Source organism: Equus asinus, chromosome 3 (genome assembly GCF_041296235.1).
Source record: "Equus asinus isolate D_3611 breed Donkey chromosome 3, EquAss-T2T_v2, whole genome shotgun sequence".
NCBI lineage: Eukaryota > Metazoa > Chordata > Mammalia > Perissodactyla > Equidae > Equus > Equus asinus.
This window is the reverse complement of record NC_091792.1, coordinates 34,315,140-34,338,088: the sequence shown is the minus strand read 5'-3', so window position 1 is coordinate 34,338,088 and position 22,949 is coordinate 34,315,140. Positions and strand designations below refer to the sequence as shown.

Below are 22,949 nucleotides of genomic sequence, written 5' to 3'. Positions count from 1 at the left end.
TGCAGCCCAGGGACAGGTCTCCTGACTCTGGGGAAAGGTCACCCTCCACTTATGCAAAACTCATCACTGACCGGACCCTGAGCAGGAACAGGAAGGAAGAAAAGGCAACCAGAAGTGACCCTTGACTATTCCTCAGCTGCTGGCGGGGAAAGATAACAACCCACAGTGGGCTGCATGAAGCTAGTAGTATGACGGTTTGAGCCCCATCTCCTCTGAAAGCTTTGTTGTCACACCACATTCCCAGGAAAACAGAGGACAATTGGATCAACTCCTTGGGTGATGGGGTTGTTGATTTGGTGTCAACTAAACATAGATCTAGAGAAAACAGTTACTCCGAGCAGTGGTCTTCAACCTGGGTTCTCAGCCCCCAAGGACTCAGGGAAGCATTTTTGAGGAGGAATGACAGAGGGACAAGTAAAGGAGGTGAGAGGGGCAGACTTCTCTCCAACCCAGACTGGCTGTGCTTTGACCTGATTTACACATTGGGCTCCCATTCAGAGCAGATTCCTTTTGGGGTTGGCCTGGTGGTGTAATGGTTAAGCTCACGTGCTCTGCTTTGGCGGCCTGGGGTTCGCAGGTTTGGGTCCCAGACGTGGACCTGGCACCACTCATCAAGCCACACTGTGGCAGCGTCCCACATAAAATAGAGGAAAATTGGCATAGATGTTAGCTCAGTGACAATCTTCCTCACACACACACACAAAGAGCAGGTTCCTTTTGAAAAAGGACTTCTGATGCTCAGGAGAGAGGGACGATGGCTTGGGGTGGGGACTGGGTGTAATAACCTTTAGTCCAGCTTTGAAATCAGATGATGTCACCAGCCTGCCTTTGGCCCACTCCTTCGAGGCAGGAACCAAGACTTACTTCCCTCTGTATCCTCCACCTCCAACACAATGTTTACCAAAGTGATCTGAATTCATTCGGGCTCCAGTTAAGTCTCTAGCTTAGGATTTGTTTTGCTTAGTACTTTTGGTCTAAGCCTTCTCTTTTTATTCCTTTATTCTTTGATTTTCAACCTCTCCTCTTCCAAACCACTCTTGACCAAGCCCAGAGAGGGCTGGCGAGAAGGCAAAGGGGTTTCCTCCAGAATTCAAAGGAAGCCTTGAGGAAGCATGGCCCATGGAAGGGGCTCCCTGCTGCCTCCCCGTGCTATTCCCTAGAGATAATTGCTGGTCCCACGTGTACAACCTTGGCTTTAAGCTCAGGAAGAACTGGGAGCACGCTACATCTCTACCCAATCTGGGACAACGAGGAATAAACCTGTGCCTGACAGCATGGCTCCTAGAGGCCTGGGAGGTAACCCCCTCCACAGATGCTCTGAATGCCCTAATTGTACACAGCCTTGTTTCTATTACAGAAATGCCTTGTTTCGCCCACTATCCATTCATGTAGTAAATCTATATTCAATTTCTACTATGTGCTGTGATGCTGGGGGATGTAGCAGAAAATACACAAACACGAGTCTCTGCCTTTATAGAGTTTTAGTCATCAGAATCTGGATCAGCCATTCTCAGCTCTGGCAGCACATTCGAATCACCTGGAACCTTTAAAAAAAGAAATGTGGACATGGGCCCCACTCCCCAGAAGTCTGATTTAATTGGATTGGGAACCTGACATCAGTGTTTCTATCTGAAGGCTTAGGGGCTAGATGAGAGGGGCTCTGAAGGACTGTGGAGAAGCTTCTAGTCTTCCTCCCTCCTCTGTTACTTATTAAAGCTGGATCTTTCCCCGAGTACCAGGCTGTGGGAGGAAAAGGGAAAGTACACAACTTGCTTTTTGTTTCCTCCAGAATTTCACTACAGCTGTATGTTTTACTTCTGTTTCTTAGTTTCCCACATCAGGAGTCTTTTCTTCTGAGAGTAGGACCTTGCCAATTTGGGTCCTGGAATCTGGATCCCAGAGGTGTGCGGCCTTCACCATCTCTCACCCCTGGACCACTCATTAACTGTCCGTGACTCTCCCCCTTCTCACTGACTTCCTTTCCTTTGTTGCTTGTTTCCAAGCTCTTTTTGTCTGCACCTTGTAGATCTGGCAGCCTTCTCGGTTTTCTTTATGGCTCCTTTGGACAGCAGTGGCCTAGGAGCAGGAACAAAGGACCTCTCCCCTCCTTAGACTTTCTTCTCTAATTTCATGCAGCATCTCTCTCTTTTCAATCCTCATCACCATTTCCCACCCCCATATGTATCCCTCTCCTATCCCAATGCCATTCTCTGTTTTTGTTTTTGCTGAGGAAGATTAGCTCTGAGCTAACATCTGTTGCCAATCTTCCTCTTTTTTTGCTTGAGGAAGATTAGCCCTGAGCTAACATCTGTGCCTGTCTTCCTCTATTTTATATGCGGGTTGCCACCACAGCATGGCTGATGGGTGGTGTAGGTCCATGCCCATAATCCAAACCAGCGAACCCAGACTACCAAAGCTGAGCACACCAAACTTAACCACTAGGCTACAGGGCTGGCCACCCAACGCCATTCTTTAAGCTTCATCTAGACAACCCTGCTTTGGGGCGTAGGCCTTGGAGGAGAGAGAAGGTAGCCTGTCATTGAGCATCTGGGGGTGGAAATTGGATGTTGCAATACTGACACCATCTTCACCCAGGCCTGGCAGACCCCAGATTGGGAAAGTACCCGCTCCACAAACATTAAAGAGAGAGGAAAAAATATGTTTATCTGTTTGTTACTATCAAGAGGAGTTGATTTTTAATTCTAGACGGTCTGGGCAAGTAGGGGCTCTGCTTAATCGGAGGGCTTGGGCTTACAAAATGCCCTACAAATAATAATAGTAATAACATAATAGGACTAATGGTGGTGCTACATTTGGAGCTTGAAATGATCAGTGACATTCGCCTGATGAGGTTAAACGGCCTGGCTCACGGGCTGCACATTTGCATAATAAAGATCAGAAGTCAGTGCCTTCTACATCTCTCTCAGCACAAGCCGCCTTGCGTCCTTGGTTCGGGGACACCACATCCTAATGTACTTCCACACGCAACCCTGTGCAGTCGTTCTAATCTCTGGCTTGCATGTGAAATGTCAGCTTTTTTTTTTTTTTTTTTTGTCTGAGAGAACAACAAATTATGTTTCTAAATGAGAAGGTACTGTCTGTAATGGATAATACAATCTGAAAACGCAGAGGCAACATCTGTGACCCGTGGTGCTAACCTAGCAAGCTGTGGTCTATTTTTCCAGCCTATCAGTTGATAGGAAAACATCACTTTAGATACAATAATTAATCATTAGTCAAAATGGATATCCCCATTGGTTCCTTGCCTCTCTGACAACCCTGTCTAGCCTGACTGTAAATCAGGAAAATACATTCTTTAATATCCAATGGAATGGATTTCCAGGCAGCCTCTTTCCTCCATAAAGTAACAAAACACTTTTCAGAAACCATCTATCATCAGCTGATAGGGGAAGATTCTCCCAAGGTGCCACTTGAAGGAAGGAAAGTGTAGAGCCCAGAGGAAGGGAGGCAGCAAGTTCAAGATGGTGGCTGGAAGGCAAGGAAACACCTTCTTACAGTGGTGGCTCTTAGCTGGGTAGTGGGACAATGACAGCCAGCACCTTCCCCATCAAGTCCATGGGTCCCTTTTCCCTTCGGTACGTCTCCTCCCCTCAGCCCACTGTGGGGGCCCTGTCACAGCTAGCAGGTCATGCATTGGCCTGGCCCACCATGCGTAGACAGTCTCCAAAGTCTCATCGTCCTGGCTCTAATGGCAGCTGTAGATTAATCGTTCCAGGACGTTTTTCTACTTGATTCCAGGCTCTCTCTAGATCCACTGAAATATTTATAGCACCCAACATGCTCCAAGAAAATAAATGATCTGCCAAGGATGGTGAAAAGAAAAGTGGACCGAAAGTCAGGATGGGAGGAAGGAATCTGAGGACTACCCTAGACTCTAACTTGGTGTTTGCCTTTGACCCCTCAGTGGCCTTTTGTCATCTGTAAAAAGGAGGTGTTCTTAATGGTTTTTAACCCATGCTTGTTGGAGCCCTAAATTCCTGAGGCCTCAAGGTAAGGTGAAAGGGAGAATGGGGGAGAAAAGGAGGAAGATGTCCTCAAATTTCAACTAGAGCATTCAGCTTTTATTGTTGCACCCAACAGGCAAAATTAAAAATTCAAAAACCACTGAGTCAGACGATCTTCAAAGCCATTTCTAATTTTTAAATTCTGTAGTTCTCTATCTCAAAACTGCCCACTCCATCGCTGAGTGTGGAAATGATACAAGAAATGCTGCTTCATCTTGGCACTTATAATTGTATCTCTTAGTTACTAGACCAGTGGTTCCCAAATGGGGGTGATTTTGTCCTCCAGGGGACATTTGGCCATGTCTGGAGACACTTTTGGTTGTTACAGCTCTGGAGGAGGGAGCTAGTGGCATCTCGTGGGTAGAGGCCAGGGATACTGCTAAACATCCTATAAGGCATAGGACAGCCCCCACAACAAAGAATGATCTAGCCCAAAATGTTGAGAGCATGGAGGTTGAGAAACTCTGCGCCAGACTACAGGAACTGAAGAAAGAATGCTCACAGGGGAGTTTCTGTGGTGGAAAGACCCCATTCAGTTCTCCTTCTGCCTCACCTCGGACTGAGAGTTTGTCTAGTCTCAGCTCCCCCCTTCCAAGAACTCCCCTGAGCCTTTGAGCTGAGACACAGACCATTCCTTGCCCTGAGGACTCTAGTTCACCTCTAGAGAGAAACCTGCACTGCGGGATGCCCAAGCATCTGGGAGCTGCCCAAGGTGCTACACAGTCAATCAACTTCGATCTAGACCAAGAGCTGGTGATAGTAGCACAAATATTGAACTTTTCGTTCCCTCATTTAACAAATACTTATTGATTCCTTACTCTGTACTGGGAACAATTCCAGGTGCTAAGGGCATAGCAATGAACAAAACAAAGTCTCTGCCTTTATAAGGCATCCTAGTGAGGAGGAGGCAGAAAATAAACAAAATACAAATAAACACATAAGATTCAGGAAGTAATGTGTGCTATAAACATTATAGAGCAGGGATGGGCAGAGAGAGTGAGAAGAGGTTGCAGTGGCCAGGAGGAGCCTCTCTGATGAGGTGACATTGGAACAAAGTTCTGAAGGCTTGTGGATGTCCAGGGGGATGGGGTTCCAGGCCACAAGAACAGCCTGAGCAAGTGAGCTGAGTGGGGCTGAGCAGCGTGCACAGCAGCGCGGGAATGTGCTGGAGCCAGGAAGAAAGTGGTCAGAGGGCCAGGTCTCGCAGTACCTGGTCAGCCCAATCAGATGTTCCGATTTTATTCTGAGAGAGGTGGAAAGCCATTAGAGAAGTTAGAGACAGTGCGGCATAAACTGATTCGTGTTTTAAAAGCAAAAAAAAGTTTGCATTTGACAGGCTTCAGTTGTCCTGGCTGCTCCACTCATCATTGTCAACGGACCAGAGTCTCACAATGTTCACATTTTCTTTTTGCATTTATAGAACAGAATAAACAAAACATCGGCCTCCCTTTTATCATAAAGGCCCTCCTGATATTCCAAACCAGAGATCACTGTGTCTGGTTTTGCAACACCCTGAAGCCAGATGAAGCAGAGTTCTGAAAAAGTTCTCAAGTTTAATAAAACAAATTAATGCAAACTCATTTCACTTGAATAAAAGAAATTCCTTGCCACACACCACTTTTAGAAGGATAGGCTGGAGTAAAATGAAGTCAAATCACAGGGCCTGCACTCCAGAAAGGCTGCGATCACTAATTAATATCGGAAGGCCTAGCCGGGAAGAGGGTATGCTCTCCGTAATTTATTCATAAATTGCCAGCCTTTCCCAGACAACTTTTCAAATAAAACGTGACACTTGTTTAAATATTTACTGGCTTGTTGACCCATTTTTTTGTTGTTGTTAATTAGAATTTTTTTTTTTAAAGGAAACAAACATTGTAACAGCAAATTAATCCAGACAGCCTTGACAGTGAGAGAGCTCAGCCTGGCGATGCTTAAGCATTTGTTGTGATGGGCCAAAATTGTTGTATCCGAGGGGAGAAATTAATTAGAAATATCAGAAATATCTCTGAATGTAAAAGGTTAAGGCTCACCCCTACCCCCGATCTGCGGTTATTAAATTAACACAATAGATGTGAAAACACTTGTTCTAAGTATAAAGAGTTTTCAGCAATTGTTTTTCTGTTATTTTTCCTTAAATGTGTGTTTAGCCTCAAACCTCCTTCTCCAAGAAGTGGTTGGCTAAACAATTCTGTAGCTGTTCCTGCAAAACAAAAAAGCTATTTTAAGATGTTGCATTTGAGTCTTTTGCCTTTTTTTAACTTTTAATGGCTTTGTGCTTTTGTAAGAGCATTCAGGTTAAGTTAACACTTCCTACTTGCTCCCCTCTGGGGCTTCTCCAAGCCAAGCTTAGAGGACCTTCAAGATCACAGTAACAGAGGGGTTTTATATCTCCTGACTACAGGCCTATGGACTCCAGCTGCCCTTGCCAAAAAACAGTTTACTCAGAATGTCTCAGCAAAAATGACCCTGGCAGGAATTGTAGCCAGTGGCTACCATGACAACTGGTGTGATGACCACTTCCATTTGCTGGGCTGGGGATGGAGAAGCTGTCATGGAAAGGGTGGTCACAGAATTTCTCTAAATGGTCTAGATTTAAAGATACCGTTGCATGTGCAGGATGGTGTTAATTACAATGACATGTCAAGTAAGTAGGTAGTTAGAGATAGCTAAGGGTTGAACATGCATCTAATCTTCACGAAAGCCAAAGAGGTAAATAACTTTGTGATCCACTTTTCTCTGATGAGGAAGCTGAGGCTCAAAGACTGGCTGACTCTTCTGCATCACTTCACTGTTTTGCCTTCGCTGGAGTTCTCAGCTGGAGATGAGGAAATGCCTTAACTCTGAAGCCTGGAGATTTCCCTCACTCCCTTTGATGCTTTGCAGGAAAGGTGACTCACGGCATCTCCTAGGGATGAACAGCCTCTCCTACTCTCACATAAGTCCCCTGGCAGGTCAGCAGTCTAAACAGAGATGTAGGGAATTAAAGATAGATAGCTTCAAATCCTTTGCCACGTCTCCCATCAAAAAGTGAAATCTAGAGGCCAGCTCGGTGGGGCAGCGGCTAAGTGTGCATGTTCCACTTCAGTGGCCTGGGGTTTTCCGGTTAGGATCCCAGGTGTGGACATGGCACCACTTGGCAAGCCATGCTGTGGTAGGCATCCCACATATAAAGTAGAGGAAGATGGGCACGGATGTGAGCTCAGGACCAGTCTTCCTCAGCAAAAAGAGGAGGATTGGCAGCAGTTAGCTCAGAGCTAATCTTCCTCAAAAAAAATTTTTTTTTTAATTTTTTTAAAAAATGAAATCTATTGCCCTTCTCTTCAAAGAATGAGGGCTGGCCTGTAATTTGCTGTGACCACCAGAATGTGGCAGAGGTGAAACCATGTAACTTCCCAGGCTAGGCCTTAAGAGATCCCCAGCTTCTGGTTTTGTCTGCTTGGAACACTCCACCTTGGAACCCAGCCACGAAGAGGAGAACCAAATTGCCTCCTATACTCATCAGCAGCCCCAGGTGAGCCCCTATCTGGCAGGCAGCACCCAGTGCCAGCCATGTGAGTGAGTCACCTGGGAGGTTCCAGCCCATTCAACAACACACGGAGCAGAAGAACTGTCCAGCGGAGCCCAGGCAACCCCAGAATCGTGAAAGATAATAAATGGTGGTAATAGTGGTTGTTTCAAACCAGTGAGTTTTGGAGTATTTTGTTCCACAGCAATAGATAACCAAAACAATCTGTTACAGTCTGTTTACACAGGATAATATCCTCTTAGACAGGAAAGATCTTGAAGATGTTGTATAGATGGTGCACCCGGCTCTGATTTGGCCAGATGAGAGCACTTCACTATGAGATCCCTCTTTTGCACCTTGGGGAGGATATCTTTGAGGAGCATTGGGTGTGTAGGAGGGATACCTGTGGCCCCTGTTGGAATCCGGTACACTTGTTTCTTTCCACAGCATTCCTAGAACACTTTCATTACACACAATTACCTAAGTCCCTTGAGCCCAATGGGGCACTTGACTGAAGCCGGGGAACGGATCTGCCTCTCCCAGAATCAAGGAGGAAACAGTCTTGGAACTGATGCCCAGTGAGTTAAAAAGGGGCTGGGAATACAGCTTCTTACATACCCAATTTAAAAAAAAAATGCTTTCGTTGTTGAATTGAGACGTCGGGAACGCCTCTGTCTCTTTGGCAAGTGACTGAATGTATTCCTTATTAAGTTATCGTGAGAGTTAAATGTGAAAATATATGTAAAGTTCTGAGCACGGTACCTGTGTGTTTTAGGTGCTTAATCAGTAAATACCCTTTTCGAATTTACGGTAGTTTTTGTTTCCACATTAAAATGGATCATGACTCTCTAATAGGTTTACCTCTGAAAAGGCAGCTAATATGTCATATTAGGTGAGCACATTCAAGAGGTATTTTCAAACCTGTTGTTTTGTAGCATTTATGGGACTCCTGCTAAATCAAAGTGATCTTCATAAAGTCCTAGGAGCTGGTGGATGGTCTTCGTCCTTGATGCTTTTTTCCATTCCCCTCTGAAAAGACGAGTAGCGCTGTTCTTCAAACTGTGTGGCATCATCATTTTTTTCAGCCTGACCTTTGGCAAAAGGCAGACTGTTCGCCAGCTGCTAGGACACAGAGCCTCTCACCAAGTGTAAATGGATGGAGGTCTCAGATCCATTTACACCTGATGGAGAGGCTTGCTTACCCCACTCTGGTGTGTATGCTGCTTGGATGTGTTTTCCCATAGACGTGTTCAATACAGCTCTCTAAAACTCTCCTTGCTTTGGACCAATTTCCATGGCATATTTGCTAGGCTTTTGAGTTTCCAAAAAGATGGAATACCCTAACTCTAGCCTAGCCAACTAAATCAGTGCCAATTTTGAACTCCAGTTTTGGAAGCAAAATTCGTTTTGGTGTGGTTTGGAGAGGCAAAGTCAGGGCTGCCGTTCTTTTTCTTGCAGGAGACACAACCCAACATTACGTTTTTTCAAAGAGTTAGAGGAGATGAGGCTGACACACTGAGGAGGGACAGAAATTTTATTTCTGCAGGTTCCTTAAGGCAATGGAGGAAGCTTAGCGGCCACAGGAGTCTAGTTAATGAGCAGGTTATACAATATTCATTGTGTTGAGTTTAACTCTTCAAACAGAACATCTAATTGTGAAAGAAAAAAAGCAGCTACATTACAGATGTTAAGACAACAAAGCTCGGGAAGAACTCCCTCTGTTGATAAAACTGTCCTTTCACAGCTTCCTCCACTCCCTGCTCACCGACCCGACGGGAGCACAGTGAATCCCTGTCATCAGCTATTCTCATTAGCTCTGTTCTGGCTGAGACACTCTACAGGGTCTAAGGAGGGCCGCTGAGAGGCCTGGGACACCGGGCTTCTCAGAGGATTGTTTTCTTGTCACCCACGGAGGGAGCGGTCCAGTTGTATTCGGCTTCAACCAAAACAAAACTGTTCTCCCCAATCTTCCTGACATGCACAATCTCACCACCATCGCTCCTGACAACAGCATCCCGGGCAGGCTCACTGAAGGACACTTCCGTCTGCTTGTGGCAATACTGGGTGTGCAGGTAGCAAAGGCCAGCAGCCAGGGCCATGCCCAAGGTGGCCGAAAGCCCAAGCAGGATTCCCAACTGTGGAGTCCTGAGCTGGATCCCTGAAGGGTCACTGGCTCCCTCTTGCCCAACCTCAGGCTTTGGGTTGGTCTTCCTAGGGTGTCCCACTCTGCCCTCTCCATTTCCTTCCCCGACTCTGGGCTCCTTGTGCTTTGACTGAGGCAAGAAGCTAACAGAGGGCCTTGACGCCTCTGACTGGCCACCAGCAGCAGGTGGCCTGGGAGTGGCAGAGGTGTGGAATACAGGGGTTGGGTTGGCTGCCACAGCCCCATTCCTAGTAAGTGCTTCAGAGGACCGGAGGCGCTGAGGATAGGTAGGATGGACAGTGTACAGAGGGGGCCTCATTACAGTCCTATTAGAGATCTCCATCTTGTCCTAGAAAAGCAAAGAAAAAAAGAAGTCAAAGGAGCTGGTCTTCCCCTAAGCTGCCACCGAACTTTGCAACTAACCTGTGTTCCTTAAAGAAGCCTAGGCAGCAGCTGAAAACCCAGCCTCGTGCTTTCTCCTAAGAGAGCTCAGAGTAAAATGCCCAAGTAGATGAATATGCACTTGTTATAGATGGGAATGGGGCAGCTAATGGAAGCCCCTCAGAGACAGCATGGAGGCCAGTTACAAGAATAAACTCAGGGTCCTCTAAGAGGCTTCCAGACCAATATGGGTGATTGTCATCTCAAGTGGCTGAAAGCTTTGAGTCTTTTTATACTAGGACTCATGCAAGAGGGACCATTTAATCTTGCTGTAGGTTCTGATAAATTTGAGTACGAATATTATATCTTGTTTTATTTTGTGTCCTTTTAAGACTTCAAAGGAATAGTAAATCAGTGGGCATGTATATTTTACGCTGCCCATTGATCTAACCTCTGGGACCATACATGGTGTTTTAAGGCCAATGTTATGAAGGAAAGGGTGGGGTGTGGAGGAGAGAGGAATCATTAACCAAAGCTAAGTGGGAAAACAAATCACTAAAACCATCAGTTTCTACAATTGCCGATAACTTCAGAGACACTGCATATAATGGAAAGGCTGGTATTGATTAGTGAAACGATGCTGTGTGTATATCATACACTTGCTTCCTTCTCTCTAATTTTGGCTACTATTCTAACAGCTCTTATTTCCCAGCCTGGAACTTCCCACTCTGGGGTCAAAATACCAACCTCACTGCCCATGCACAACTCAGGCTGTTACCTGTGCATCACTATCTGAGGGCAGGCAAGTTTCTGAGGAATCAAAGCGTGGATCATCCTGAGTCCTAAAGGGAAGAAGAGAAGGGCCCACTAAGTATATGGATCAAAAAGCAATGCTTCCTACCTCTGCTATGTATATTGATAAAATCAGATTTTCTTGGAAAGACTCCTGATTTTGGAGTTGGGGACTGGAAGGGGAGAGGTGAGTCAAGATGGCAGCAAAGACTCAGTGAGTGCTTTTATTTGTTTTACATAAAACTTGTAAATTTACATAAGTAAAATAGAAAATTATTTTTTTTACAACAGCATCTCTGAGACCTCACTCTGTCCAAGAAAGTAGTTTCCTCAGGCAGTTTTTACACCCACCCCTTCTGACCAGTAGTCATTCCACAGTGAAGGTTTCTTGGGCACGTAAGAATAAATATGGTAAGATCCTTTTCTGTCAGGCTCCAAGAAGTGTACATTTGCTCAGCACCCCAGTGTTTGGCCTCATCCCACCACCTGACTGAATGGCCCACCCCCTGGCGTGTTACCTGTGGGAGGTGCTAGGGCTGGAAGGAAAGCCCTCTGAGGAGAATCTCCCAAGGGCCACCAGCCTCTCCAGCCCACGGACATCCAGGGATGGTTCCAGGGGTGGGCTGCTGTCCCCACTGGGTGGCTGGCCATTGCTGACTGCAGTAGCTGTGTGTGAAGATGGTTGAAACAGAGTCTCTGCACCCCCAGGAAACTCTGTCACCCCAAAACTGGCAGGAACAGGATCTAAGCTGTCCTCCTCTGCAGGTCCAGTTAGGGCGACAGCAAAGACATCTGCGTGCTGCTGTAGAAGAGTGATGGGGAGACTGGCAGCTAGGGAGGGGCCCAAAAACACCACAGAGAGAGAGTGAGAGCATTTTCTTTGTCTTGATTAGCAAAAACAGCTACTATAATGGGGTAAGTACTAGAGACTTCAATGTGCCTTGAGAACAGACCAGTAAGTGTGAGACACTCAAAAGTGTCAAGAAAAAGATGATCTGCCCAGTAATACAAGCCTCTGACCAAGCAGCAAAGGACTCAATTTTTTACATCTTTTTGTGTGTGTGTGAGGAAGATTGGCCCTGAGCTAACATCTGTTGTCAATTTCTCTTTTTGCTTGAGGAAGATTGTCACTGAGCTAAGATCTATGTCAATCTTCCTCTATTTTGTATGTGGGACACTGCCACAGTATGGCTTGATGAGCAGCGTGTAGGTCCGCACCCAGGATCTGAACCTATGAACCCCGGGGTATCCAAGCAGAGCATGCAAACTTAACCACCACACCACCGGGCCTGCCCTTCTTACATCTTTTTAAAGAGTATGTCCCTGACTGGCCCTTCTGAGCTTGTGCATTCTTAACAGTTATACCCAGGAAATATAGAAACCTCTGTAACCACTGTATTTTTTCTCGCCTCTACTCAAAACTGCTTCTAGCTAGAAAAAGAAAGTAGATCCTATAAGTCAAAGATTTTTAAAAGTCCTAGATCTTTCTTGCCATATCGTCAACACCAAGGTTTCCCCAGTGGTGATAACTTGAGCCTCTGCTGTGGGCAGAGACAAGATCATTGCCTACCACTGCCTCCTACCATCTCATTTCCCATCCATGACTGGCTGACATGATGGCCCAGAACATTAGAAATAGCGTCACACAGTGCAGCAAGCAAGCAAGCAAGCACTGGTTTTGGAGTCAGATTGTTGTCTGGGTTCGATTCTCCACTCTGCGAATTCCTGGTTTGGGGCAAGTCCTCCCAGAGCATCAGTGTCTTTTTTGCAAAATGGGACCAGTAACGGTAGCTACAGCTTAGAGTTGTTGAGGGGGTAAAATAAAATCACGGATATGGAAGCATGAAGCACAGTGCCTGGCACACATGCGACGTGCACTGAGAGTTTACCACGGTTATATTAGGATGATGATGATGGTGTTCACAAAAAAAAAAAAAAACGTGTTGGCAAAACTTTCTCTGACCAGGGCTCCAAATGGGTTAGATTGAATCTTTTTTTTTTTTTTTTGGTGCCACTTTGTTCCAAGGCCTTCATCACTCAAAAACATTGAGACTGAAGTGAAAAACAACGAAGCCTAACAGACACAAAGAATGTGGGAAAAGCTCAGACGGTTTTCGTCTCCTGCCTGAACTCTACATGCATTTGGACATTTTTCTGCAGACCCACTGTGTGCGGGGGATGCAGACGTGATGCAGATTGGTTATTGTTGTTTCTGAACTCAAAATCTAGGAACGACTCTTAGATGTTGAACCTTCTAAATTACAGTGTGATGAGAGCTTTAAAATCAGAACTAAGGACGCAGTTACATTTGCCCACCAAGAAGTATGAGGAAAAGTTTTACAAAGGAGATATATGAACCACCCCCTGAAAGATAAATAGATCATCAGGAGGAACAGCCCAGTCTGAGGAAATGTCAGAAGGCAGACATGGAGCTATAAAAGCAGATCATGCCTAATAGGGTCAAAGTGTCCCAAGGCTCTGTTGGGAAATGTTTGAGAAATACAATATACCATCTTCCCAATGTGAAAATTCATAATTCACACCTGCCTACTGAAGTCTTCTTACAGTTAAGAAATCTACTTCTCTTTGTTAGATGACCCCTCCTCCAACAAACACACACGCACCCACGCACATGCACACACGCTCCTTTTTCCTTTGGGAAACAGTAGGGTTTGTGTAAAGGAAAGGGCAGGAAAACAGGCTGGGTACAGAAGGGGAGTGAGGTTTGGAACATAATAAGGAGTTTATCCTGTAGTTGCTCAGACTGGAGTCTGTCACTCCCTGGGGGACAAGGTTCCCAGCAGGGTCAACCACCAGAGAGACTACAGGGTGAACACGAGGCAACATCCTGAAGGCTCACTTTTTATTCATATTCATATTAAAACAAACATGCCTGGGATTCAAATGCAACATTTGCACGATTTATAAAACAAAACATGAGACTTCAAATACATGTTGGGTTTGCAGGTTCTTCAGACCACACTCTGAGGCCCTGAGATCTCTAATCTGCTTTGAGGACCACCTTGGCAGAAACGGTAGAGGAGCACTGCTGGGCAATGTGGGGAAGGCAAAGGTTTTGGTCACAGGCAGAGTATGGAAGGCCGCCCCGGGTCATCTTTGTGCCTGGGTCTGATAGACGGAGCAAAGTCAGGGATTCAAATCGGATCCTAGCTGTCACATGTTAGCCAAGAATAAGGGAAAGTGGGGTTGAGTGGATCAAACATTGGCTTTTCTGTGCAAGTGACCGTTGCCTTTATGAGTGTGTCTGTTCACAGCATTTAACTACAAATAAATAATGAAAATGAATTCCATATCAGCAGGGAATTTCACAAAGGTCAAACACGCTCTAGCTGGTTGGTTTTTTTTTTCAGGTGTTCATGGGCCAATGGGGTCTAAAGTCATGTGGTGAACCAGGAAAAAGTCCATTGCCATTGAAACAGCCTCTCATTTCTGATTCTCTTCTCCAACCCAGGCTGCAAAGAGCCATCTACCTACATGTAGAAAGTAACAGTAAAAACTGGAGGAGATTTTGGGGCCAGTTTGGTGGCGTAGGGGTTAAGTTTGTGCGCTCCGCTTTGCAGGCCTGTGTTCCCCTGCCCAGGTCGGGTGCAGGCCCACACACTGCTTAACAAGCCACGCTGTGGCAGGAGTCCCACATATAAAATAGAGGAAGAACGGAAAGGATCTTAGCTGAGGACCAATCTTCCTCAATAAAACACACAACTGGATGAGTTTTTATAAAAAAAGAAGAAAAGATCATTTATTTCTTGTGCGCCCTGTGTAGCTGCAGGGGTCTGAGGAAAAGAGCTGAAATATTGTGATGATTGGTAAATGTGGGGGTGGGGGGAGGAGTGCGCTGTTTGGAGGGTTTGCAGCAAAGTTCTGCCTCTTCGCTCCAGGGCCCAACTTAATTTGTGAGGTTGAGCCGGACAAAGTGTGTTTGCTGCAACAAACACAGCAATGGCAATCTGTGTCATCACGGCCCTCCTGCTCACAGCTGTTATCACGTCCCCAAGAATGGGGGCAGTCGGCCAAGGCAGGTGTTTATTGCTTGTGGTGCAGGAACTGGAAACTGGCAGGAGTAACTTTTAAGTGAAAATAGATAACTATAAACATAATGATGCTAATTAGGCTAGCAAATACCGTGGCAAGCTGTACCTGGGGTGGTTCCTTCCACACCCTCCGGCCTCTGCCCTGGGGTTGGCATCCGTGAGCCCAGCTCCACACAGCCGGCGGAATGGGCTCTGCTGTGTGTCTGCTGAGACACAACAGATGATTCAATCCTTGCCCAGTAAATGAAGTACGACTGGACTACTGATAAACTGTGGAAAAAGCAGGCAGAGGCATTCGAGGATTTAGTTTCCCTGAAATAATACCTCGGGCCATCCTAATAGAGAGGCGAGAACAAACAAAAAGATAAAGAACAAAAGTTTAAACGAACAGAACCAAAAAGAAATGACTGTATTATCCTTGGGGGAGTCCATTCTTTTCATAAACAAACTCGATAGCAGCAAATAATTAAAGTAGGAGGGGATATGTACCAATCAATTACCCTCCTAAATAGAGTCATTAAAAATCTCTTGACTAAAAGGTGTTTTCTTAAACTGTTTAGAGTCAAAGGTTTCATTTTCAACTTTAATATTAGCCATTACTGGTATATTGTTAATCGAATTACACTGTTAATTCAAAATTTTGTTCTATTGTATAATCATACAATTCTAATTGCAATTGTAGATTCTATTGAAAATTAGAGATAAATCATTAATACTCTAAATAACATTTTGTATACGTAATGCCTTTCTCCAGTAAAAATCATTTTCACAAACATTATCTCATTTATCCACCCCCAAAATTCCCTACTGAGGTAGGGATTACTGGCAAGTGTCATTTTTCTCACTTTAAATAAGGCAGTTATAAAAACGTGATTGATTTAGCAGCGGTCACGCAGAGAGGTAAGGTGCAAGTCAGAGGCGTGGTTCAAGCCTCAAACAGATCGATGTTATCGTGGGAAAGGATCTGGGAGGTGAGAGAGCATTGGGTGACTTTGCGAGAGGCTTCTGATCAAGTGACTTGCCTGTCAAATGGAGATAATAGCTTCTAGACTACTTCCTATGTAGCACATAGCAGCTATGATAATAACCTGGAAATAGAAATGGAGGTGCTTTGGGAAATGAAAGTACCTGTACAGATGTAAGGACTTCAATCAACACACACCCTCTGCGTTGGATCAGAACCAAAGCCACAGCAGATGCTGGGTTACACCAACAGTCAAGTGGGCACTGGCCTTTCCAAATGGGCAAAATGGTTCAGGCACAGCGCTTGCCTCCTTGCTGTCCTGCTGCTGCATTAGGCCACCAGGAAGGGATGGAATAGAGACACTGAGGGGTGGGGGCCCCATGACTCGTCTCTGTTCCCCAGAGGAACAGAGGGGAAAGCCAGGAGGGGAAACACGGGGTCTGGATGCCTCCACCCTCAGGCACAGCCTCCATGTTATATACATGAGAGTGTGGGGAAAAGAAACTGAAGAACACACATCCTTTCCTACAAGCAAAAGAAAAAGTCTTTCTTGGAAAATGCAAGTGTCTGAAAAGAATGTCAAAGCTAGTGTCTCATTTTGAGTACTGATGATGCTTGTACAGTACTTACTGTTGCCAGGAACTGTTCTAAGTGCTTTGCATATATTGGCTTTTTCACCTTCGCACAGTCCCATGAAGTGGGTACTGTCATTATCACATCCAGTTAACAGACAACAAACCAAGGCACAGAGACTTCTGTGACTTTCCCTGAGCCCAGGAAAGTGTCTACTTGTCTGTGTGCCTCAGTCCCTCTCTTTCTCAGCTCTTTCCCTACCTTCCCACCAGCAGCTCTAGTCAGAATTTCCTGGAGAGACTGGCCAAGATTCATCTGGGCCCAGAAGAAGAGGAAATCACAACCCTGGACCATGGACTATGACAAAGGGTGAGCTGGGGACAAATTTTTTTTTTAGTTACGCTCTGCATAGGCTCTAGCTGGGGCAGCCCCCGTGACCCTGTCCTTGCTATAAGGTGGCCAGAGGTAGGGAACAGGCAACTTGAAGGAAGGAGAAGCTGCCCTGTCTTCAGAGGGGAAGGCTCAGTGACTAAGAACCAGCACTCCACTGTCTCTTACAGGAATCTGATGTCCCCGACAGGCTGGGCAGGGGCCTTCCACTCGAACGACAGGTTTCTCTTCCGAGACTTGTCAGAGTGGGTGACGGTGTCAGCCTCTTCAAAACAAGTCATCAGTTTGGACTGAGGAGGAACGAAAACGAAAGTGCCCGCTATTTGATGATCAGACACTCTTCGAGCCTGAAGCAGAAATCCCATGAAATTACGACCGCTCCTCACAGTCACTGCAACAGAAAACATTCATTCAAGGTGAGCGCCTGACATAGTTCCATTAGGTGATTTCAGATGGGGCTTTTCAAAACTGAAAGCTTAAGACCAGCCCCCAGAAAGTAAACAATTCATTAGGGAAAAAAAAAAAGTTGAAGTGTTATTTCCCACCCAAAATAAATTCCATTTGAATCAAAGATAGGTGAAAACAAAATACAAAAGAACTAAAAACAATGATTTGGTTTTGTTTTGTTTGGTTGTTTGATTGGGGCTTTTTTGGTGAGGAAGATTGGGCCTGAGCTAACATCTATTACCAATCTTCTTCTTTTTTTTTTTTAATCTCCCCCAAAGCCCCCAGGACATAGTCGTATATCCTAGTTGTGGGTCCTTCTAGTTCTTCTATGCGGGACGCTGCCTCAGCATGGCCTGATGAGCAGTACTAGGTCATGCCCAGGATCAGAACTGGCAAATCCCGCAACCCCGGGTCACTGAAGTGGAGCGTGTGAACTTAACCACTATGCCACAGGGCCGGCCCCTTGTTTGTTTTTTAATATTGGAGTTAGGAATGCCTCTGTAAGCAAAACCCAGTAGCCATAAAGGAAAAAGATGATTTTTAAAAATTCTGAATATGGAAGAAATCAAAAGACAAATGATAAACTGAGAAAAGTATTTGTAAGTTACAAAACTGACAAATATACAGAGTTATAGGGAATTAATAAAAAAATGACCAAATCCAAAATTATCAAAGGGCACAAATAGAAAACAAAACAGGTACAATCATATTTTAAAAAATAATTACAAGGGCCAACCCAGTGGTGTAGTGGCTGAGTTCACTGCTCTGTTTTGGTGGCTTGGGGTTTGCCAGTTTGGATCCTCAGTGTAGACATACACATCACTTGTCAGGCCATGCTGTGACGGCATCCCAAAGAGAAGAACTAGAACAACTTACAAGTAGGATGTACAACTATGTACTGAGCTTTGGGGAGGAAAAAAAAAGAGGAAGATTGGCAAGAGATGGTAGCTCAAGGCCAATCTTCCTCATAAAAAAAAAATTACAAATGAGACACTCTTTTATACCTATCACATTAACAAATTTTAAAATGTGTAATTATAACCAGTATTGATAGGACTACGGAGAAGGTAGGGCCTTCATTCAGTAGTGCTAGAACTATAAACCAGGCAACTCTTTGAGGGGGTAACCTGATCGTATTTTCCATATTTAAAATGCAGTTACCTCTGACATGTGCTACAATATGGATGGACCTAGAAAACATTAGAGTAAGTGAAATAAGCCAGGCCTCAAATGACAACAATTGCATGATTCCACTTATATGAGGTACCTAGAGTAGGCAAATTCATAGAGACAGAAAGAAGACTAGAGATTACCAGGGCCTGGGGGAAGAGAGGGACAGAAAGTGATTGTTTAATTGGGTACAGAGCTTCTGTTTGGGATTATGAAAAAGTTCTGGAAACGGATAGTGGTGATGGTTTTACAACATCGTGACTGTATTTAATGCCACTGAATAGTATACTTAAAATTGGTTAAAATGGTAAATTTTATATTATGTATTTTTTTTACTATTTTTTACTTTTTCTTTTTTTTTTTTTAGGAAGATTCGCCCTGAGCTAACATCTGTGCCAGTCTTCCTCTACTTTGTATGCAGGTTGCCTCCACAGCATGGGTGATGAGTGGAGTAGGTCTGCACCCAAGATCCGAACCTGTGAACCCAGGCAGCCAAAGCAAAGTGAGCAGAACTTCAACCACTCGCCACGGGGCTAACTCCCCTATGTTACGCATATTTTAACTACACACACACACACACACACACACACACACGCAAAATGCAGTTACCCTTTGATCTACCAATTTCACTTGTAGGAATTTTTCCTACTGACATACCTGCATAAATAAGTATGGCAAACACTGAGGTTCACAACCCAGCAGCCTTTCTCCACTTATTCTCTGCTAAGGGAACCCAGACGTTACAGTTTTCCATGCATTTGAACTTTTATTAATAAATGTTTTACAAATATTTAGTGTTATTATTTAACACCAGGCACTGTACGAGGCCTTGAGTATACATCCATGAACAGGATAACATGGTCCTTACCTTCAAGGAGCTCACAGATTAGTGTGGGATCCCAGCAAAAAAATGTGTAATCAGAACACAATTCTCACTGAGTCCACGTGGTGCTTCCTTGAGCCCTTTATTACATACATTGTCTGAGGGCCAGCCTCATGGCCTAGTAGTTAAGTTTGGCGCACTCCACTTTGGCAACCCGGGTTTGGTTCCCGGGCGTGGACCTACACCACTGTAGCCACACGGATACTTCTCCAACCACATTTAGCTGCCACCTTCAGCATCTGCAGCTTCCTTCCCTGCCTTTTCTAGCTGGCACCTTGGGAGCTTGGTCCAAGGTAGGCAGGTGTGACTTTGAGGAGTGTGTGTGTGTGTGGGTGTGTTGGGGGGCAGTAGGGGTTGGTGGAAAGGCCCCTGGGAGGCTACCCTCAACCAATAAATACCCCACTCCTTCCATCCTCCTGAGAGGTGATTCAGAGGTGTGTTTCATGTGGTTTCTCAGAGAGTCTCCACTGGAACTGAGCCCCAGTGTGTCGCCCACAGCAGTGACCTGCTCTGTTTCATACCTCTTATTGGTGTCTCCCTCTTCCCTGTCTCCCTGTCCCCTCTTCGTCATCTGTGCTTCCTGGGAGCACCTCCCAAATAAACCACCTGCATTCAAGTTCTTTCTCTGCTTTTCTAAGCTCCTAAACTAAAATAGCAGCAAATACTCTTTTCACTCCCCAAATAATTTTAGTTTTAAATAACGAGGAAAAAAGTTTATTTCTCACACACACATGATACATGAAGTTTGATCAGGATAACTATATTTATATCATAATAAGGAAAAAATAATTTTTTATAATGATGTCATTTGTGCCCTCTTATGAAGATTAATGTCAATATAGAGATTAGTTATGTGGTTTTCATGATACAATTATTTCATGCTTATTTTTGGCCACATAATTGCCTCTTAGGATTAAGCCAAACTTCAGCCCAGGAAACTCCTGCCTGGGACAAACACAACTCGAGATTTGTCACTAGGGCCCTGAAGCTCCTCAGGGTCTCAAAGCCTCTCCCGTACGTACCTGGAACTGTGTCGCCTGGTGAGTAGGAAGACCTGCTGGTGTGAATGGTGATGTGGTGGGTCCCAGGGTCCTGAGGCTGGGCTCCAATATGCTTGGGCTGCATGTCCTCACAGGCCACCAAGCCGGCACCATGGGAAAAGGCAAATGAGCAGGAAGCCAGGCAGAGGGTGGCACAAGCCCAGCCTGTGAGGGCAGCGGGGACCCTCATCCTGCCCTTTCCTGGGTCATGAGAGACAACAGCTTCAATCCAGATACTACTTAAGAAAAATGGTATGTCGTCTTTTTGAATGTGACTGACCAGAGTCCACACTGCCTTTGAACCTGAAATGCTGTTAATGCTGCCTCCCCAGACGCAGGTGCCCAAGGTCAAAAACAAAATGACAGGCCAGCCTATACGGAGCAGTTCCTTTTTAAACCCTCTTTTTTTTAAACCTCTCTTCTCGTGATTTTCTCATAAGACCACACTGCTTCTTTTTAAAGAGAGAATTTAATAATTAAGTCAAGGAAACAGAGCCAGAAAATGTTTGTATCCTACAGAGAACTCCTTACAAGCTGTCTGATACCAAGGGCAGAGTGAGCTATGAAATATTATTGCTAAGTGAGACACCAATATTCCAGCATGGCAAGTGCTGGCTTGGATTAGTGCCTTATCTCTTAATTGCAAACTAGAGTTAAATGCTACAAAACGTCTGCCACCTATCAATTATTTAGAGGTGATTGTTAAATTTGCAATGCTTTGATATCTCCTTGTCCTTTCTCCTGTTGACCGTTTTTAGTTATTTCACCACTTTTTTGCAGAGAAGATGAACAAAGAAAGTTATACTCAAGCTGATCTCTTCCATACCTTCTTAAATATTCTGGCAAAAAACTGGCTCAGGAATAGAATAAAACGATCAGATAAAATAACATTTATAGAATAAATTTCATTTTTGTTTGCCACCTTTAATGCCCGTCAACAGAAAGAATTAAAAGTTGACTGTGTAAAGAAGTTCACAGATGAAAATAAAGTGAGAGAGAGCAAATAAGATAGGTGAAATCTCTTTGAATAAATATTCAGGACTATTGGGCATTTTTATTTATTTTTTATTTTATTTATTTATTTATTTATTTTTGAGGAAGATTAGCCCTGAGCTAACTACTGCCAGTTCTCCTCTTTTTTGCTGAGGAAGCCTGGCCCTGAGCTAACATCCGTGCCCATCTTCCTCTACTTTATGTGTGGGACGCCTACCACAGCATGGTGTGCCAAGCGGTGCCATGTTCACACCCAGGATCCGAAACGGTGAACCCCAGGCCACGGAGAAGTGGAACGTGCGAACTTAACCGCTGCACCACTGGGCTGGGCCCTGGGCATTTTTAAAAAATTGTTTTTATAGTCCTATGCACACGTATTTTAAAAGTTCTGCTAATACTTTGATCTAAGGAGCAATGTAAGGCAACAACAGCCTTCCATTCTAATAAGTTGGTTTTAAAATGTAAAAATAAAATGTATAAATTTAGTGAAACTAGCTCTAAAAGCAGTAGACTAAGGAGATAATCCATACTCCCATCCTATCTTCACAGATCGCCACTCTTTACATGGACCAGACAAAGAGAGACACAAGGAGTATGACCCATAACTCAGATCGCTTAGACTTGTCTTAAGAGTCCTTCAGACAATACCTTTCTTTGCTAGGTTTGCTTTCCATGAGGCACTGAAAGTCAAAAACCTCTACACCACAAGGGAGCATTCCGACAGCTTCCCAGACACGTTAGGAGATAACGAATGATGAGCTGTAAAAGCGTATTTTCAGTTGAGGAGACTCAGGGCTCTTCCTATTTTGTTTCAGAAGGGCCACAGAGAAAATGCCCCCTGAGCCCTTGTTGATGGCAGAAGATGGTCTCCTCTTCCTCTCTCCAAAGGCAGATCAAACACAGATGCCTCCGGAGGAAGGGGGTGAGGGCCATGTCCCACAGCTCATGGCCACAGCCAAATCCCCCCCTTTCCCACCAGCACGTTGCCTAACTGAACCCAGAAAAGCATCCACTTACCTAGAAGCACACTTGCCTTCAGGCTTGATGGAACGGCCTCCCCCCTCAGAGCTGCAAAGACACATCCTTGAAACAAGTCTTTTCTTCTCCCTTCAGCATCTCCTCTAATGGGCAGGATACCAGCTGTTACCGCTAATCCTCGGCATCCATAGGAACTGCCGCTCCGTGTCCAAGTCCAGCCTTAATCGCATTGGTTTTCTCTAAGACCACATACACATACTCACACAGTTTCCACATCAACATTGTTCAAGGCTGTGTGAAGAATTAGAAAGAACTGGAACTGGTTTTGCACACGACTGGCATTGGCATCCTCAGCAGAAGCCGGATGCCTTCATCTTGGTCTCCCTGGCAAGAGGAGAATGATTGAATCAAATCTCAGCATTCTCTGCTTCTGAGTCAATGTAGGCTGAAGAAGTTAACCCTGGTGAAGTGGGATTGATGTCATGGCCAGAGAGCAATGTTTGGTACAAAAAAGTACCACAGCACACTCCCTCCCCTATGAATTGCACTAAAGCTGGATTTCACAAATCTGGATGCATATAAGAACCACCTGAGACACCTGATCATAGCATAG

General features: G+C 44.9%; 1 protein-coding gene and 1 long non-coding RNA gene across 2 annotated transcripts; one reads left to right on the top strand and one right to left on the bottom strand.

The window, feature by feature from the left end:
- Nucleotides 1-9,050: 9,050 nt before the first annotated feature.
- On the bottom strand, nt 9,051-22,506 carry REELD1 (reeler domain containing 1). The gene is made up of 7 exons (XM_014838134.3): nt 22,376-22,506; nt 20,348-20,566; nt 16,994-17,216; nt 15,005-15,168; nt 11,365-11,677; nt 10,833-10,896; nt 9,051-10,022 (listed from the first exon to the last, which is right to left on the bottom strand). Exons 2-7 carry the CDS (start codon nt 20,553-20,555, stop codon nt 9,414-9,416), a joined length of 1,581 nt encoding a protein of 526 aa, XP_014693620.2. The 5' UTR covers nt 20,556-20,566; nt 22,376-22,506; the 3' UTR covers nt 9,051-9,413.
- LOC139044782 (uncharacterized) lies at nt 16,566-20,365 on the top strand. Its single transcript, XR_011501942.1, has 4 exons — nt 16,566-16,804; nt 16,996-17,241; nt 18,810-18,944; nt 20,237-20,365. It is a non-coding gene; the product is annotated as an uncharacterized lncRNA (long non-coding RNA).
- Nucleotides 22,507-22,949: the final 443 nt, after the last annotated feature.

Excerpts from the sequence above, each read along its gene's own strand:
- REELD1 (XM_014838134.3), bottom strand. The coding sequence starts at position 20,555 with ATGAGGGTCCCCGCTGCCCTCACAGGCTGGGCTTGTGCCACCCTCTGC. Across the intron at positions 15,169-16,993 it reads GTCGGGGACATCAGATTCCT|TTTATCAGTAGTCCAGTCGT; the intron begins GTAAGAGACAGT and ends CTTTTTCCACAG. Across the intron at positions 11,678-15,004 it reads TGTGGAAGGAACCACCCCAG|CTGCCAGTCTCCCCATCACT; the intron begins GTACAGCTTGCC and ends GCCCCTCCCTAG.